This window comes from Mirounga leonina, unplaced genomic scaffold, assembly GCF_011800145.1.
Source record: "Mirounga leonina isolate KUSES-001 unplaced genomic scaffold, KU_Mleo_1.0 Mir_173, whole genome shotgun sequence".
Lineage (NCBI taxonomy): Eukaryota > Metazoa > Chordata > Mammalia > Carnivora > Phocidae > Mirounga > Mirounga leonina.
In genome coordinates this window covers 33493034-33509566 of record NW_023270447.1, presented here as the reverse complement: position 1 = coordinate 33509566, position 16533 = coordinate 33493034, and the positions used below count along the sequence as shown (strand labels likewise).

The 16533-nt window shown below is 36.3% G+C and overlaps 1 protein-coding gene across 4 annotated transcripts in view; it reads left to right on the top strand.

Annotated features, from left to right (window-relative positions):
- The window catches only part of LOC118019268 (serine/threonine-protein kinase TNNI3K), a 306409-nt gene that overhangs the window by 18001 nt on the left and 271875 nt on the right, over positions 1–16533 (top strand). For all 4 annotated transcript variants that reach the window (XM_035018269.1, XM_035018271.1, XM_035018270.1 and 1 more), the window contains exons 3-4: positions 902–987; positions 9352–9449. In XM_035018269.1, the coding sequence (XP_034874160.1) occupies positions 902–987; positions 9352–9449 (184 nt within the window). The remainder of the gene's footprint in view (positions 1–901; positions 988–9351; positions 9450–16533) is intronic.

Genomic DNA, 16533 nt, shown 5'->3' with positions numbered 1-16533 from the left:
GCCTTGATGATAATGTCCTGAATTTATAGTACCTTTCAACTGTAAGTACTTTACAAATGATATGGAAGGCTCACTCACCAAAGACTATGCTATCTCACTAAAGCTGCTGGAGATTTAAATAGGCAGGAAGCCGCTTGAAATTGACCTGGGAGGCCAAGGATATGATCTCATTTCTACCGAAAAATGCCCTGGGAGTACCAACGACTTCAAGAGGTCAAGAATTTTAGCTTTACATTCCTTTTCCAAGACTATCTTTGGCTGTCTAGGGCCCTCCTGGGGCAATGCTCTCTGTTCAGACAAAGGCAAGGATTTTACTAATTGAATCACTAACACTACCTCTCTCCAGGGATTGTATCATAGTACCAATCAGAGTTTAGACCTCCTTTATCTGTGAAATCTGACCCTGTCAGAGTACAAGGAAACTTTGCTTCAGGCAGAATCTGTAAAACATCGGGATTATATTCCTCTCTCCAATCTCTTATCAAATGCTACTTTTTTTTTTTCCTTCTTGGAGGGAATTTCTTGACTTTCTCCATAAATACGATGAGAAATTTTGAATGTGAATGAGTTTACTTTCAAATGTCTGTTTTCTATTTCTCTTATACAAAAATTTTAATTCATAAAGTTTCCTTGAAAAGTTCAAATTATATATAGAACACAAAACTGCTTAACAGTCCTTAATTTAAACTTGTCTCTCTAACTTTCATATTATTTCCTCTTGATTTTAAGTATTCTTCATATAGATGCATATTCAAAATTCTTTTTCTAGATGCCACAAAATCCTAGAAAAGACATGCTTCTGAATTTATAGTAACAGGTTTCCCTTTTATAAGTTTTCAAGTGAAAAATAGTAAACTAAAAGGTGAAATTTTTAGTCATCTGAAAAACTTTTTTTTTTCAGCTCTGATGATGCCTTCAATAAAGTCAACTTAAATTACCGCACAGAAAATGGGCTGTCTCTACTTCATCTATGTTGTATTTGTGGAGGTGAGTGCTTGAAACTCAATACTTTACAAACTAGTTGTGTGTATATATGGCCAATGATTTGAGCTGCTTAATAGTCTACAAGAGAATTCTATTCATGCTCAATTTTCTTTTTTGCTTTGTCCCTACAACCCTGATAACCTTCAGTTGAAGCAGTAACTACCAGGCAGATGTTCCAAATGATTTAGCTCTGAATTTAAGTTTCATTGTGTTCCTACCCTGACCCAAGTCACTTAATTTGCTTGGAAATTAAAACAAAAAAATTCAGTATTGGCCATGCCAGTCAGGGATTAGGTTAAATTCAGAAGCACTTAAAGCATTCCCTAAAATATCATCATGCAATCACTTTACAATCTGCAGTAAAATATGTGTGAGGTAAGATAAATGCCAAAGATAAAATCTCAAAGTGAAGATTGATCAAAGTGAAGATTTAGAGTTTAATTTGGCTCTTATTTTGTTCAGTTTTGTTCATTAATGTATCCCAAGCACTGGTATATAGTAGATAATACATTTTTAAATTAATGAATGATTAATATTTACTTTGTTAATACAAACTAGTATTCATTGAACTCAGGTTTTAAATAAAAAACACTAATGCAGATATATTGACTCTAACCATATTCCTTAAGCATTCCTCCCAGAACAAACTAAACAGACTCTACTTAACAGATCTTCTAAATTTAAACATGTTTTCCCAACCTTAGTTATTTCTTCCAGATTTCTCTGATCTAAATAAATAAGCTCTACTGCTAATGATGTTCTGAGGAATCCTGTACCACTAGATTTTTATCTAAGCTTTTTCACTGTTTATTAAATGAATTTTCATGTTTTTATGTTTTAAAACCAACTGATGAGAGTACTACAGAAAAAAATGTAACACAAATGATTTAAATAAACAGCACTGATACAAAGTTCTGTAAGTGTAATAGAAATGTTCATTACTAAGGATGGCTGTCAATTAATAGAAGACTTTACAAATGGCCCGCAGAACAGCAGTCTGACATTTTTTTTAATATTTATTTTTTTCCTTTTTTATTGTTATATTAATCACATACATTACATCATTAGTTTTTGATGTAGTATTCCATGATTCATTGTTTGCGTATAACACCCAGTGCTCCATGCAGAACGTGCCCTCTTTAATACCCATCACCAGGCTAACCCATCATCCCACCGCCCTCCCCACTAGAACCCTCAGTTTGTTTTTCAGAGTCCATCGTCTCTCATGGTTCATCTGCCATTCCGATTTCCCCCCTTCATTCTTCCCCTCCTGCTATCTTCTTCTCTTTTATAACATATATTGTATTATTTCTTTCAGAGGTAAAGATCTGTGATTCAACAGTCTTGCACAGTTCACAGTGCTCACCATAGCACATACCCTCCCCAGTGTCTATCACCCAGCCACCGCATCCCTCCCACCCCCCACCACTCCAACAACCCTCAGTTTGTTTCCTGAGATTAAGAATTCCTCATATCAGTGAGGTCATATGATACATGTCTTACTCTGATTGACTTATTTCGCTTGGCATAACACCCTCCAGTTCCATCCACGTTGTGGCAAATGGCAAGATCTCATTCCTTTTGATGGCTGCATAATATTCCATTGTGTGTGTGTGTGTATATTTATATACCACATCTTCTTTATCCATTCATCTGTCGATGGACATCTTGGCTCTTTCCATAGTTTCGCTATTGTGGACATTGCTGCTATAAACATTGGGTGCATGTACCCTTTCTGATCCCTACTTTTGTATCTTTGAGATAAATACCCAGTAGTGCAATTGCTGGATCGTATGGTAGCTCTATTTTCAACTTTTTGAGGAACCTCCATACTGTTTTCCAGAGTGGCTGCACCAGCTTGCATTCCCACCAACAGTGTAGGAGGGTTCCCCTTTCTCCGCATCCCCACCAACATCTGTCGTTTCCTGACTTGTTAATTTCAGCCATTCTGACTGGTGTGAGGTGATACATCATTGAGATTTTGATTTGGATTTCCCCGATGCCAAGCTATGTTGAGCACTTTTTCATGTGTCTGTTGGCCATTTGGATGTCTTCTTTGGAAAAATGTCTGTTCATGTCTTCTGCCCATTTCTTGATTGGATTCTTTGTTCTTTGGGTGTTGAGTTTAAGAAGTTCTTTATAGATTTTGGATACTAGCCCTTTATCTGATATGTCATTTGCAAATATCTTCTCCCATTCTTTCGGTTGTCTTTTGGTTTTGTTGACTGTTTCTTTTGCTGGGCAAAAGCTTTTTATCTTGATGAAATCCCAATAGTTCATTTTTGCCCTTGCTTCCCTTGCCTTTGGCGATGTTTCTAGGAAGAAGTTGCTTCGGCTGAGGTCAAAGAGGTTGCTGCCTATGTTCTCCTTTAGGATTTTGATGGACTCCTGTCTCACATTTAGGTCTTTCAAACATTTAGTCTATTTTTGTGTGTAGTGTAAGGAAATGGTCCAGTTTCATTCTGTTGCATGTGGCTGTTCAATTTTCCCAGCACAATTTGTTGAAGAGACTGTCTTTTTTCTATTGGATATTCTTTCCTGCTTTGTCCAAGATTAATTGACCATAGAGTTGAGGGTCCATTTCTGGGCTCTCTATTCTGTTCCATTGATCTATGTGTCTGTTTTTGTGCCAGTACCATACTATCTTGATGATGACAGCTTTGTAATAGACCTGGAAGTCTGGAATTGTGATGCCACCAGCTTTGCTTTTCCTTTTCAACATTCCTCTGGCTATGCGGGGTCTTTTCTGGTTCCATACAAATTTTAGGATTATTTGTTCCATTTCTTTGAAAAAAGTGGATGGTATTTTGATGGGGATTGCATTGAATGTGTAGATTGCTCTAGGTAGCATTGACATCTTCACAATATTTGTTCTTCCAATCCATGAGCATGGAACGTTTTTCCATTTCTTTGTGTCTTCCTCAATTTCTTTCATAAGTATTTTATAGTTCTCTGAGTACAGATCCTTTGCCTCTTTGGTTAGATTTATTCCTAGGTATCTTATGGTTTTGGGTGCAATTGTAAATGGGATCGACTCCTTAATTTCTCTTTCTTCTGTCTTGTTGTTGGTGTATGGGAATGCCACTGATTTCTGTGCATTGTTTTTATATCCTCCCACTTGACTGAATTCCTGTATGAGTTCTAGCAGTTTGAGGGTGGAGTCTTTGGGGTTTTCCACATAAAGTATCATATCATCTGCAAAGAGTGAGAGTTTGACTTCTTTGCTGATTTGGATGCCTTTTATTTCTTTTTGTTTTCTAATTGCTGTGGCTAGGACTTCTAATACTATTTTGAATAGCAGTGGTGATAGTGGACATCCCTGCCGCGTTCCTGACCTTAGGGGGAAAGCTCTCAGTTTTTCCCCATTGAGAATGATATTCACTGTGGGTTTTTCAAAGATGGCTTTTATGATATTGAGGTATGTACCCTCTATCCCTATACTCTGAAGAGTCTTGATCAAGAAAGGATGCTGTACTTTGTCAAATGCTTTTTCTGCATCTATTGAGAGGATCATATGGTTCTTGTTCTTTCTTTTATTAATGTATTGTATCACATTGATTGAATTGTGGGTGTTGAACCAACCTTGCAGCCCAGGGATAAATCCCACTTGGTCATGGTGAATAATCCTTTTAATGTACTGTTGGATCCTATTGGCTAGTATTTTGGTGAGAATTTTTGCATCCATGTTCATCAAGGATATTGGTCTGTAATTCTCCTTTTTGATGGGGTCTTTGTCTGGTTTGGGGATCAAGGTAATGCTGGCCTCATAAAATGAGTTTGGAAGTTTTCCTTCCATTTCTATTTTTGGAACAGTTTCAGAAGAATAGGTATGAATTCTTCTTGAAATGTTTTGTAGAATTCCCCTGGGAAGCCATCTGACCCTGGGCTCTTGTTTGTTGGGAGATTTTTGATGACTGCTTCAATTTCCTTAGTGGTTATAGGTCTGTTCAGGTTTTCTATTTCTTACTGGTTCAGTTTTGGTAGTTGATACATCTCTAGGAATGCATCCATTTCTTCCAGATTATCTAATTTCCTGGTATAGAGTTGCTCATAATATGTTCTTATAATTGTTTGTATTTCTTTGATGTTGGTTGTGATCTCTCCTCTTTCTTTCATGCTTTTATTTATTTGGGTCATTTCTCTTTTCTGTTTGGACCAGGGGGTTATCAATCTTATTAATTCTTTCAAAAAACCAGCTCCTAGTTTTGTTGATCTGTTCTACTGTTCTTTTAGTTTCTATTTCATTGATTTCTGCTCTGATCTTTATTATTTCTCTTCTCCTGCTGGGTTTAGGCTTTATTTGCTGTTCTTTCTACAGTTCCTTTAGGTGTAGGGTTAGGTTGTGTATTTGAGACCTTTCTTGTTTCTTGAGAAAGGCTTGTATTGCTATAAACTTTCTTCTTAGGACTGACTTTGCTGCATCCCAAAGATTTTGAACAGTTGTGTTTTCTTTTTATTTGTTTCCATGAATTTTTTAATTCTTCTTTAATTTCCTGGTTGACCCATTCATTCTTTGGTAGGATGCTCTTTAGCCTCCATGTATTTGAGTTCTTTCCGACTTTCCTCTTGTGATTGAGTTCTAGTTTCAAAGCATTGTGGTCTGAAAATAGGCAGGGAATTATCCCAATCTTTTGGTACCAGTTGAGACCTGATTTGTGACCTACAATGTGATCTCTTCTGGAGAACGTTCCATGGGCACTAGAGAAGAATGTGTATTCTGTTGCTTTGATATGGAATGTTCTGAATATGTCTGTGAAGTCCATTTGGTCCAGTGTGTCATTTAAACTCTTTATTTCCTTGTTGATCTTTTGCTTAGATGATTTGTCCATTTCAGTGAGGGGGGTGTTAAAGTCCCCCACTATTATTGTTTGTTGTTGATGTGTTTCTTTGCTTTTGTTATTAATTGGCTTATATAATTGGCTGCTCCCATGCTAGGGGAATAGATATTTATAATTGTTAGATCTTCTTGTTGGATAGACCCTTTAGTAGGATATAGTGTCCGTCCTCATCTCTTATTACAGTCTTTGGTTTAAAATCTAATTTGTCTGATACAAGGATTGCCACCCCAGCTTTCTTCTGGTGTCTATTAGCATGGTAAATGGTTTTCCACCCCCTCACTTTCAATCTGGGGGTGTCTTTGGGTCTAAAATGAGTCTCTTGCAGACAGCATATCGATGGGTCTTGGTTTTTAATCCAATCTGATAGCCCGTGTCTTTTGATTGGGGCATTTAGCCCATTTACATTCAGGGTAACTATTGAAAGATATGAATTTAATGCCATTTTATTGCCTATAAGGTGACTGTTACTGTATATTGTCTGTGTTCCTTTCTGGTCTATGTTGCTTTTAGGCTCTCTCTTTGCTTAGAGGACCCCTTTCAAGATTTCTTGTATGGCTGGTTTCATGTTTGCAAATTCCTTTAGTTTTTGTTTGTCCTGGAAGCTTTTTATCTCTCCTTCTATTTTCAATGACAGCCTAGCTGGATATAGTATTCTTGGCTGCATATTTTTGTCATTTAGTTCTCTGAATATATCATGCCTGTCCTTTCTGGCCTGCCAGATCTCTGTGGATAGGTCTGTTGCCAATGTAATGTTTCTACCATTGTAGGTTACATATCTCTTGTCCCGAGCTGCTTTCAGGATTTTCTCTTTGTCTCTGAGACTCGTAAGTTTTACTATTAGATGTCGGGTGTTGACCTCTTTTTATTGATTTTGAGGGGGGTTCTCTGTGCCTCCTGGATATTGATGCCTGTTTCCTTCCCCGAATTAGGGAAGTTCTCTGCTATAATTTCCTCCAATATGCCTTCTGCCCCTCTCTCTCTTTCTTCTTCTTCTGGGATCCCAATTATTCTAATGTTGTTTCATCTTATGGTATCACTTATCTCTCGAATTCTGCCATCCTGATCCAGTAGTTCTTTATCTCTCTTTTTCTCAGCTTCTTTATTTTCCATCATTTGGTCTTCTATATCACTGATTCTCCTGCCTCATTTATCCTAGCAGTTAGAGCCTCCATTTTTTATTGTACCTCATTAATAGCCTTTTTTATTTTGACTTGATTAGATTTTAGTTCTTTCATTCCTCCAGAAAGGGTTTCTCTAATAACTTCCATGCTTTTTTCAAGCCCAGATAGTATCTTTAAAATCATCATTCTGAACTCTATTTCCGACATCTTACTAATGTCCGTATTGATTAGGTCCCTGGCTGTCAGTAGTGCCTCTTGTTCTTTTTGTTGAGGTGGTTTTTTTCCATCTTGTCATTTTGTCCAGAGGAGAATAGATTAATGAGAGAACAAAATGCTAACAGGGTAACAACATCCCCAGAAAATATACACTCAACAAATCAGAAAAGACCTGAAACCAGGGGGAAAGAAAGGGAAAGAAAGAAAAAAAAAAGAAAGAAAAAGATAAAAACAATAACAAAACAAAGCAAAACAGAATATGATCAAATATGATCAGGCTGGTGCATAGATCAGTGCCACACACTAGATTTGGGGAATATTTTGGTCTGTTAGAAGAAAATGCCTCCCAAAATTTTAAAGAAAGAAAAATTTATATATGTACAAAAATAAGGGTTAATACGATAAGGGATGGAATATGACTGTAAAGATGAAAGTTATAAAAGATTTTATAAAAGGAATTGATAAGATAAGAAGTTGGTTGAAAAAAGAAAGAAGAGGATTTAAAAAAAAAAGAAAAAAAGGGAGAGAATGTGATCAGGCAGAAGACTAGAACAAAGCCAAATACTAGAGATTTAGGGTATATTTTGATCTGTTAGAAGAAACTGTATCTCAAAATTTTAAAGTGAGTACAACATATATATATGCCAAAAATAAGGGTAACTACTATGAAGGGATAGAATATGACTCTAAAAATGAAAAATAAAAAATGTCTTTTAAAAAAGGGATTGATAAGATGTTGGTTGAAAAAGAGAAAAAGAAAAATTAAAAAAAAAGAAAGACAGTTAAAAAAATTAACTTTGAAAGACTAAAGAATCATGGTAAAAAAAAAGCCATGAATTCTATGTGCAGTATTCCCCTAGCGCTGGAGTTCTGCCATTCTCATTGATCAGTAAACTTGGTCGTGGCTGGGTGTTCTCGCTGATCTTCTGGGGGAGGGGCCTGTTGCCATGGTTCCCAAATGTCTTTGCTGGAGACAGAATTGCTCCGCCCTTGCCGGTCCGGGCTGAGTAATCTGCTCAGGTTTGCTCTCCTAGCTTTTGTTCCCTGCAAGCTTTCCCTACAGCTTTGGAGGAGGAAAGTGAAAATGGTGGCCTCCCAATCTCCACCCCAGAGGAGCCAAGAACTCAGGGCCTGGCTCCTCAGTGCACCCCCAGAGAAAAGCAGTCAGTCACTCCCGTCTCCCCGGTCTCCCACCACACTCCGTGCTCACCCAGCCTGTGACCGCACGCTTTTATCTCTGGCACCCGACCCCGTGTGGAGTCCCCAAACCCAGTAGATCCCTGCGGTGCGCTCCCGCACCACTCCTCCCAGGGGAGGAAGGTGAGTCTCCCCGGATCTGCCGCTTGTTGGGTCCCTGCTGGAGGAGCAGGGGCCCGACTGTGCCGCGGATCACGGTTTATGGCAACCCCAAGCTGAGAGCCCTCGCCTCAGCTCCGTCTCTGCAGCCAGCTTCCCTGCTCCGATACCTGGGAGCTCTGCTGCACTCAGGCACCCCTGGTCTTTCTGTGACTCCGAGGGTCCTGAGACCACACTGTCCTGCGAGGGTTCCACTCCCCGCTTAGTCACTGGAGGGATGTCCCTCAGTGGAGCTGACTTCTAAAAGTTCTGATTTTGTGCTCCATGGCTCTATCACTTGCCAGAAGTGGCCCACAGAGGCCCCCTCCCCCGCCGTCTATCCTCCCGAATATCGCATTGGATTCACTTCTCTCCACGTCCTACGTTCCAGAAAGTGGTCGCTTTCCTGTTCAGAGAGTTGTTGCTATTCTTTTCTTCAATCTCCTGTTGAGTTCATTGGTGTTCAGAATGGTTTGTTCCCTATCCAGCTGAATTCCTGAGAGCAGATGAAATCCAGGTCTCTTACTCCTCCATCATCTTGTTCCTCCCCCTATTTATTTATTTATTTGAGAGACAGAGAGAGCAAGAGCACCAGTGAGTTGGTAGGGGGAGGGAGATAAGCAGACTCTGTGCTAAGCACAGAGCCCAAGGCTGGTGATCCCAAGACCTTGAGATCATGACCTGAGCCAAAACCGAGAGTCAGACACTCAACTGCCTGAGCCACCTGAGCTACTCAGGTGCCACAATTCGACATTTTCATACATCAGTGTGAATTTATCATTAAATCAAAGAGAAATTTTAAAGTCACTTGGTCTACTCCCATAATAATTTAACCTTTTTTCACTTTTCTCTTTAAGGTAACAAGTCACATATTAGAACCCTTATGTTAAAAGGGCTTCGCCCATCTCGACTAACAAGAAACGGATTTACAGCCTTGCACTTGGCAGTTTACAAGGTACAATATTTTTGTTCCCATATACTGTATTACAACTTAAGATGATGTGCATCTTCAGACTGCTGCTGCCCTTCTTCCTCCTCTCCTCCTCCTCTTCTTCTTCTTCTTCTTCTTCTTCTTCTTCTTCTTCTTCTTCTTCTTCTTCTTCTTCGTGTGTGTGTGTATGTGTGTGTATGGCAAATTGGTAATCATGAAAAACATTCAGAGTGACCAGAGCATTACATTACTACATGAAGCTCTTTCTCTATATTGACCTGGTATTATCTATATACCAGACACATACTCTTTGTAACACTTACCATGTTTAACTCATTTAAGTCTCACAAGAAACCTGTAAGTGAATACTATTATTGTCCCCAAGATTACATGGTTAGTCAGTGGGTTAGCCAGGATTTAGGAGCTGGCCATCTGGTCCCCTTGCCAGAGCTTCTCACCAGGAGACCAAGCTGCCTCTGTGCAGTAGAGAATGAGGTTGCCTTTGAGGATGAAAGAAGGACATTGAAGCTACATTTTCTTTTTCTGCACATCTTCCTTAATTAAAAATATCTCTAGAGGCACCTGGGTGGCTCAGTTGGTTAAGCATCTGACTCTTGATTTTGGCTCAGGTCATGATCTTAGGATCGTGAGAGCAAGCCCTGTATGGGGCTCCACACTGGGTGTGGAGTCTGTTTAAGATTCTCTCTCTCCCTCTCTCTGCCCACCCCCCCCCACCCCACACGCAGGCACTCATGCAACATTCTCTCTCTCTCTCAAATAAATAAATAAAATCTTTAAAAAAATACTTCTAGAGTTCCCTTTAGTTTCCTTCTTTTATTTTTCCTACTTTTTCTTCAGTTTATTTCCTTGCATCAGTCCCTCCCAACTAATCTCAGTACCTGATCAGAAAGTAAATATAAAAGTGGGTTTGAAAAACTGGGATACTCAGTATTGGCATAGATCCTTGAGATTGTCATAAATATAAATTTATAGAATATATAAAATAAATATAAATTGTTCATTCTCTAATCATAAGTTTTTACTTACTCTGTACTTATGAGTTAAGTATTATACTAGGTTTTATATACATTATTTCTTTAACTATTAATATAACTTAGTGAGATGCATAATAGGGTTTATTTTATAGAAAAGGAAACTGAAGGTTAAAGTTAGCTATCTAGTGAATGTCAGAATAGTGATTGTCAAGTGCAGTTGGCTCATACTCTCAGATTCTCATTGTTATATTGCATATTTTGTTCTTTCTCAGTTTCATGTGAATCTGTGACAGGATTTTATTTCAGTTTTGTATGTGCAGGACCTGGGAGTGGGGGCAGCTGTTGCTCATATCAGGATCACTTCACACTACAGTCCCTCCCCCAAACTTTAGAGTTTATCACAGTTAGGGGAAGAGAGCCATATTTTCCCACAATTCAGATTCACATATTCCTGTGATTCATAGTACAAATGCTCTAATGTTCATCCTTTTTTGTGCCCAGCCAATTCTTAGTCAGTTTTATTTTGTTTTTGTTTTTGTTTTTTGTTTTTTGTTTTTTCTTGGAGAAAGTGTCAGTTATTTGCTAAATTGTCTTAATCATCCTGTGAAACTTGAATTGAGGCTGAATTCAGGATGTGGGAAACTGTGTCTGATGCTGGCTTTTCTGCTGAATAGCAGGACGTGAAAGTAGAAGAGCTCCAAAGAATAGGAAGTGAGTTAAGGCAGTATGTGAAACTATGAATTCTGAATCTGACTGGGAGATTCCTTTCTGTATTAGTTTGTTTTCCTAACACTTAGTATGACACAACCATAGAAATGCATTCTGAATGATTTAGTGCTACAATCTTTACAGAATTTCTTCTACTTCTCTTTATCAAAACTAAATTTCCATATTTAGAATTCCCTTTGCTCTATTTCTTCTGTTTTCATATATTTTACAGAAGGATATATGGACTAGCTTGTTTTTTAGCAAGTTTAAACAAATTTAGAGTCTTAGGACATAAGGTAGGCAAAAATTTTGGAAAGGCTATAATTGAGTGCATGATTATTCCACCTATGCCTTAAGAAAGGCAAAAACAAATTAAATTTACAATTTCCTTTAAAACACAGAAAGAATATAAAGTAGCCATTCATACTACCATTGCATTAAATCTAGTTCTAATTATCCATTCCCTGACCTGCCTAAGAAAAAGAAAATCCACTTACATCATCACAATACAATGATCAAAATCAGAAAATTTAATATTGATGCAATACTATTATCTAATCTATAGTCCAAATTCAAATTTGGTTAGTTATCTTATTAGTGTCATTTATGAAAAGCTGTTTATTTTTTTCTTGTTTAGGATTGATTCCAGAATCATTCATTTTTAGTTTTCTTGTCTCTGAATCTCTTTTATCTGAAAGAAATGTCCTTGCCTTTATTTCCTTTCCTTTCCTTTCCTTTCCTTTCTTGATTTTAATATTTTGGTGCATACAGAACGGTTACTTATATATATTTATTTGGATTTTTATAAATATTGCAAGTGAACTTTATTTTTTCTTACCACTCACAAAATTTGATTTTCACATCTTTTTATTGGTCACATCAGCAGCTCATTTAATCATACACCCTGGCATGCTGGTTAGCACTCCTTTTACTTGTTGTTATTGCTTTGTTTTTGCTCAGTTTTTTTAATAGGGGCTAGATTTATTGAGGTATAATTTGTGCACAATAAAATTCACAATTTTAAGTGGACAATTTGATGACTTTTAAAAATGTATATAGTTGTATACTATCATCACAGTCATGATATAGGACTTTTCTATCATATAAAAAAGTTCCCTCGTACCTTTTTTGCAGTCAATTTCCTCTTCTATCCCCCTGACCTCTTGAAACCACTATGTGTTTTCTATCAGTATAATTGTTCCCTTTCTAGAATTTACCTATATGCAATCCATTCAGTATGTTTTCTTTTATATATGGTTTCTATCAGTTATCATAATACTATTGTGTGTTCGGTAATTCATTTATTTTATTGTGAATCTATATTCCTTTCTATGGATATAGTACCATTTGTTTAACAATATACTTGTTATGGACGTATGGGTTGTTTCCATATTTTGGCTGTTATAAATAAAGCTGCTATTAATATTCATGTACAGATCTTTGTTTGAACATTTGTTTTTATTTCTCTTGGGCAATGCGTAGGAATGGAATTGATGGGTCATATCATAAGTGCATGTTTATTTTATAAGAAATGCCAAACCCTTTACCAAATTGGCTATATCATCTTCCATTTCCATCAGCAATGTATTTGTTTCTAGTGAGTATGTTATATACTTTTGCCAACACTTGTCAATATTTTTTACTTTAGCCTTTCTATTGAATATATATTAATATTTCATGATTAATGTGCATATCTCTAGTGACTAATGAAGTTGAATCAATTTTTGTGTGCTTATTTGTCATTTTTTTTTTTTTTGCTGTAGTGTCTGTTCAAATCTTTATCCCATTTTTAAATTTGGTTTATTGTTTTCTTGAATTATAAGAAAAGATCTCTATGTATTTGGATATGGGTCCTTTGTTGGATATACATTTTGAAAAATTTTCCCCAGTCTGTGGCTTGCCTTTTCATTTTCTTTTTTTTTTTTTTGCCTTTTCATTTTCTTGTAGCAAAACTTGTATGCATTATTTGTTAACTGATTAGTGATTACACTATGGATCCTCAATAAACACATGCACTGTCTATTAATATCAGTCTACTTCACTTTAAATGTAAGAACCATCCATAGTATAGTTCCACTTTATCTTCATTCTTTATACTATTGTTGCCATATACATTATATCTATACATGTTATAAATTCCAATATATGGTTAGAATTTTTCTAATAAACACTATATATCTTTTAGAGAAAATATCTTTAATTTTCAGCAGATTGGTTATAATAATCCTATGTATGATTTTCTCTGGACAATGCTTTTTAGAGTCCATTGAGCTTCTTAAATCTGTAAGTTTATGCTTTCATCAAGTTCAGAAATTTTGATCTTTATTTTTTTAAATATATATGTTAGAATGTTTGGTAATCTTTCACAGGTTACTGAGTCTCTGTTCATTTTCTTCTATCTTCTTTCTCTCTGTTCTTAAATTTTGATTATTTCTAATTACTTGAATTCAAGTTCAAAAACGATTTCTCTGCCATCTCCCATCTGATGATAATCTGCTAAGAGTTATTCATTTCAGATACTATGCTTTTCAGTTCTGGGATTTCCCTTGATATTAAAATATAATTTCAATTTCTCTTCTATGATTACCCATCTGTTCCTTTATTTTTCCATATTTCCCTTTAAATTCTTGATTCTATCATTAATGACTGTTTTAAATGCCTTATCTGTTATTTCTAACATCTGGATTACCTCAGTGTTTATTTCTATTGAGTGTTTTTTCTCTTGAGTTCATATTACATTTTCCAGTTTTTTCACATTTTTATTAATTTTTTATCACATGTTAGACATTATGTATTATTTGTTACAATAAATCATCATGTCATCTTCCTTTAAAGGGTGTGGGGTTTTATTTTGTTTTTGTTTTTTTTGGAAGGCAGTTACATTTCACCCAGTCAATCTTGATTTGACTTTTTGTTAGGGTGGGTCTATTTGAGTTTCAGACTTAGCCTAATAGCATACCTCTTACTCTAGGATGTGGTCCTTACTCCTGAATATGGTTCTTACTCCTAAGATGTGGATTTTTGATATCTTACCTGAATACCCAAGTCACTTAATAAAGTCTCCATTCTGGTTTCTGGAACTCCAAAATTTCCTATTACTACATGATCTCTTCCATCATTACCATATACTTTTCAGCCATTAATTGGTGATCTTACCTACTACAGAGTTTTTCTCTGTTTCTGTGCAGCCCAACTCAAAAACCTATAGTGAATCTCAATGCAGATATCTGCAGTCCTCTCTTTGTGCAGCTTCTTCTTCTGTTCCAGTTACCCTACTTGACAAATTACAATCATTTTATAATCCCAGAAATTTAATCTTGATTGTCAACTCATTATGATTGCCCTTTCACTTTCTCTTCTGTGACAGAGAAATATCTCAGGCAGAAAGTCAGAACAATCATGGAATATTGTGGAGGCTTACTTTGTGTCTTCCCCTTCTTCCAAAGATCAGTCTTTTGTTCATGTTGTTCAATGACTTAGAACAGAAGTGTCATATATTTTGTTCCACTTTATGTATTTGACTTGTCAGTGAGGAAAATCTGTGTAAGTTATCCAGTCATGCCCCCATCTATTTTTAGGTTTTAGATTACTTCCAAACATATGAAATATCTAATAGGCGCAATCTAGGATTTGCACCTTAAGCACATCATTTTGGAAGTAATCTAAAAATAGATGGGGGCATGACTGAATAACTTGTACAGATTTTCCTTACTGACAAGTCAAATACATAAAATGGAGCAAAATATATGACACTACTGTTCTAAGTCATTGAATTAAAGAGGGCATGTATTGAATGGAGCACTGGGTGTTATACGCAAACAATGAATCATGGAACACTACATCAAAAACTAATGATGTATGGTGATTAACATAACATAATAAAATAAAACTAAAAAAATATACTGTTGTTATCCATTACCTGCATAATAAAATTCAAAGTCTAAATAAGAGTTTCAAAATCCCTTAATTCACAATTTTGCTGGAATCACTTTTCAGACTCCTACAGTCTCTGCTCTTCCAACTCTAATGGTTTTCAAATTTAATATGCATAAGAATTATATGGTAACTACATATTTAAAATGGATATTTCTCTCCACATCTCACTTCAATCAAATTTGGTACATACAGAATATGCTGGGAATCTAAAATTTTAACAAACAGCCTGGGCAATTTTGATGTAAGCAGTCTAAGGCTAAATGATAAGGATCATTGTTCAAGTCTTGCAACTCAGATTGTGGTAAGAAGACCAGAAGCACCTGCCTCAAATGAGAGAGTTTTAGAAATGCAGAGCCTCATTCCCTATCCCACCCCTAACCAACAAGAACGTGTGTTTTTGTTTTTGTTTTTGTTTTTTTAAAGATTTCATTTATTTGACAGAGACACAGCGAGAGAGGTAACACAAGCAGGGGGAGTGGGAGAGGGAGAAGCAGGCCTCCCGCCGAGCAGGGAGCCTGATGCAGGGCTCGATTCCAGGACCTGGAATCATGACCTGAGCGGAAGGCAGCCGCCTAACGACTGAGCCACCCAGGCGTCCCAAGAACGTGTGTTTTTGTTGTTGTTGTTGTTGTTGTTTTAATCCCAGCTGACAGGTTTACAGACTAAAGTTTGAAAAGCATTGTTCTAGATTATTTCATCCTTTAGGACAAGCATTTTTCACACTCCAGTGTTTTTATTCTTATTATTTCTTCTGCTTAAATATATTTTTATTTCTTTTCGTAGTAGGAGATTACTACATATTTGAAACCAAGATAAACTGAGCTTCCTCGAGCTTTCTTGAACTCCCAAGCAGATTTTATTGTACTCTCTTTTGGGTTTCAATTACAAATTCACATTGTTTTATATTATAATATTTATAATTATTTATTTAGATATTTCATATGTTGTTCTGTGAACTTGTAGCATTGGGAGTAAGTTTTTTTCTTTAATTCCTCAGTGTATAAGGACCTATAAAATATCCTTGATAAATATTCTTGAGAAACTAATGAGTATCCAAACATTAGCACAAACAATACTTGACATTGATTGATATAATATACCTTCATAAAGACTGTCAGCTTAGAAGCTAGACTATTTGATTCCATATCTCAGTTCTGAGACTTACTAGCTGTACATCTTTAAACAAATTACTCTCCCCTCAGTCTCTGAAATGGAGGAAATAGAATTACATATTTTATTGAGTGGTTTATAGTTTTAAAGAGGACAAAACATATGCAGTATGTAGCAAAATACCTAGCACATAGTAAGTACTCAATAAAAGTTAACTATCATTGTTGAACTTTCAAACATTTATTTATTTATTTATTTTTAAAGATTTTATTTATTTTTTTGACAGAGAGAGATAGCGAGAGCAAGAACACAAGCAGGGGGAGTCGGAGAGGGAGAAGCAGGCTTCCTGCAGAGCAGGG